Below are 1795 nucleotides of genomic sequence, written 5' to 3'. Positions count from 1 at the left end.
GTTGTAAAGACTGCCACAGGAATGAATTAATTAGTAAAGTCATGTTTTAAAGACTGTCACAGGAATGAATTAATTAGTAAAGTCATGTTGTAAATCCTGCCACAGGAAAGAATTAATTAGTAAAGTCATGTTGTAAAGACTGCTACAAGAATGAATTAACTAGTGAAGTTATGTTGTAAAGCTTGCCACAGGAATGAATTAATTAGTAAAGTTATGTTGTAAAGACTGCCACAGGAATGAATTAATTAGTAAAGTCATGTTGTAAAGACTGCCACAGGAATGAATTAATTAGTAAAGTTGTGTTGTAAAGACTGCCACAGGAATGAATTAATTAGTAAAGTTGTGTTGTAAAGACTGCCACAGGAATGAATTAATTAGTAAAGTTGTGTTGTAAAGACTTCCACAGGAATGAATTAACTAGTAAAGTTATGTTGTAAAGACTGCCACAGGAATGAATTAATTAGTGAAGTTATGTTGTAAAGACTGCCACAGGAATGAATTAATTAGTCAAGTTATGTAGTAAAGACTGCCACAGGAATGAATTAATTAGTAAAGTTATGTAGTATAGACTGCCACAGGAATGAATTGATTAGTAAAGTTATGTAGTAGAGACTGCCACAGGAATGAATTGATTAGTAAAGTTATGTAGTAGAGACTGCCACAGGAATGAATTAATTAGTAAAGTTATGTTGTAAAGACTGCCACAGGAATGAATTAATTAGTAAAGTTATGTAGTAAAGACTGCCACAGGAATGAATTGATTAGTAAAGTTATGTAGTAGAGACTGCCACAGGAATGAATTAATTAGTAAAGTTATGTTGTAAAGACTGCCATAGGAATGAATTAATTAGTAAAGTTATGTTGTTATCTGTTTCAGACAATTAGACAGAGATCATGTAACATACAATAACTGCTTCACTTTATTATAGACGTTGTTCCTATATTAACATCAACAGTCATAGAGTGCCATCGAGCAGGGTTGAAAAAGTCTTCATTTGGTTTTGCTGCGATGCTTATGAGACCAGAATACAGAAACGAAATAGACCTCAAGTACAAGAAGAAAATAGAAGCTATTGTAAGGTATGTCTATGTTGTTTGTGTTTCTCTACAGAAGTAATTAAACCTCTCTTTCTGTGGGTTGGTCATTTTGAATGACCTTGAAACTCATGACATTTTACATACTAGAACTCCGAATTTAATAATTGTTATCTTTACAAAATTTGACAGACTTTTAGTAAACATTATTAGTCTGTTGTTCACAAAAAATCAGAATGTCTAATAAAGTATTTATAGTAACAATTTGTCTATGAATTTTTGAAACCTTTTCTGAGTCAACCTGAGTTCAAGATGATTTTTATGTTAAAAATATAAATACTTCCTTTCATTTTACAGTTTATGTATTACATTTGCTTAACCTCTAGAACCTCCTAAATGAATTTTGGAAATTTTAAAGTAAAAATATATAGATATTATTTTCTCTGTCCTAACACTAACTGTAGCTAAGTCATCAATATACAGTGAAATGAAATTATAATATAGAATGAACATACCTACTTTCATTATAAAATAGAATGAACATACCTTCTTCTGTCATTATAATATAGAATGGACATACCTTCTTGTTTCATTATAAAATAGAATGAACATACCTTCTTGTTTCATTATAAAATAGAATGGACATACCTTCTTGTTTCATTATAAAATAGAATGAACATACCTTCTTGTTTCATTATAAAATAGAATGGACATACCTTCTTGTTTCATTATAAAATAGAATGAACATACCTTCTTGTTT

General features: G+C 29.9%; 1 protein-coding gene across 1 annotated transcript in view; it reads left to right on the top strand.

Annotated features, from left to right (window-relative positions):
- LOC111084099 (WD repeat-containing protein 19-like) overlaps positions 1-1080 on the top strand; it is a gene marked incomplete at its 3' end in the record, with an annotated part of 3304 nt that extends 2224 nt beyond the window's left edge. The window contains exon 3 of the mRNA XM_022380883.1: positions 930-1080. Within this exon, the coding sequence (XP_022236591.1) occupies positions 930-1080 (151 nt within the window). The remainder of the gene's footprint in view (positions 1-929) is intronic.
- Positions 1081-1795: the final 715 nt, after the last annotated feature.

The sequence above is a fragment of the Limulus polyphemus genome, unplaced genomic scaffold (assembly GCF_000517525.1).
Source record: "Limulus polyphemus unplaced genomic scaffold, Limulus_polyphemus-2.1.2 Scaffold13582, whole genome shotgun sequence".
In the NCBI taxonomy this organism is placed as follows: Eukaryota; Metazoa; Arthropoda; class Merostomata; order Xiphosura; family Limulidae; genus Limulus; species Limulus polyphemus.
This window is presented reverse-complemented; position numbering and strand designations above follow the sequence as displayed.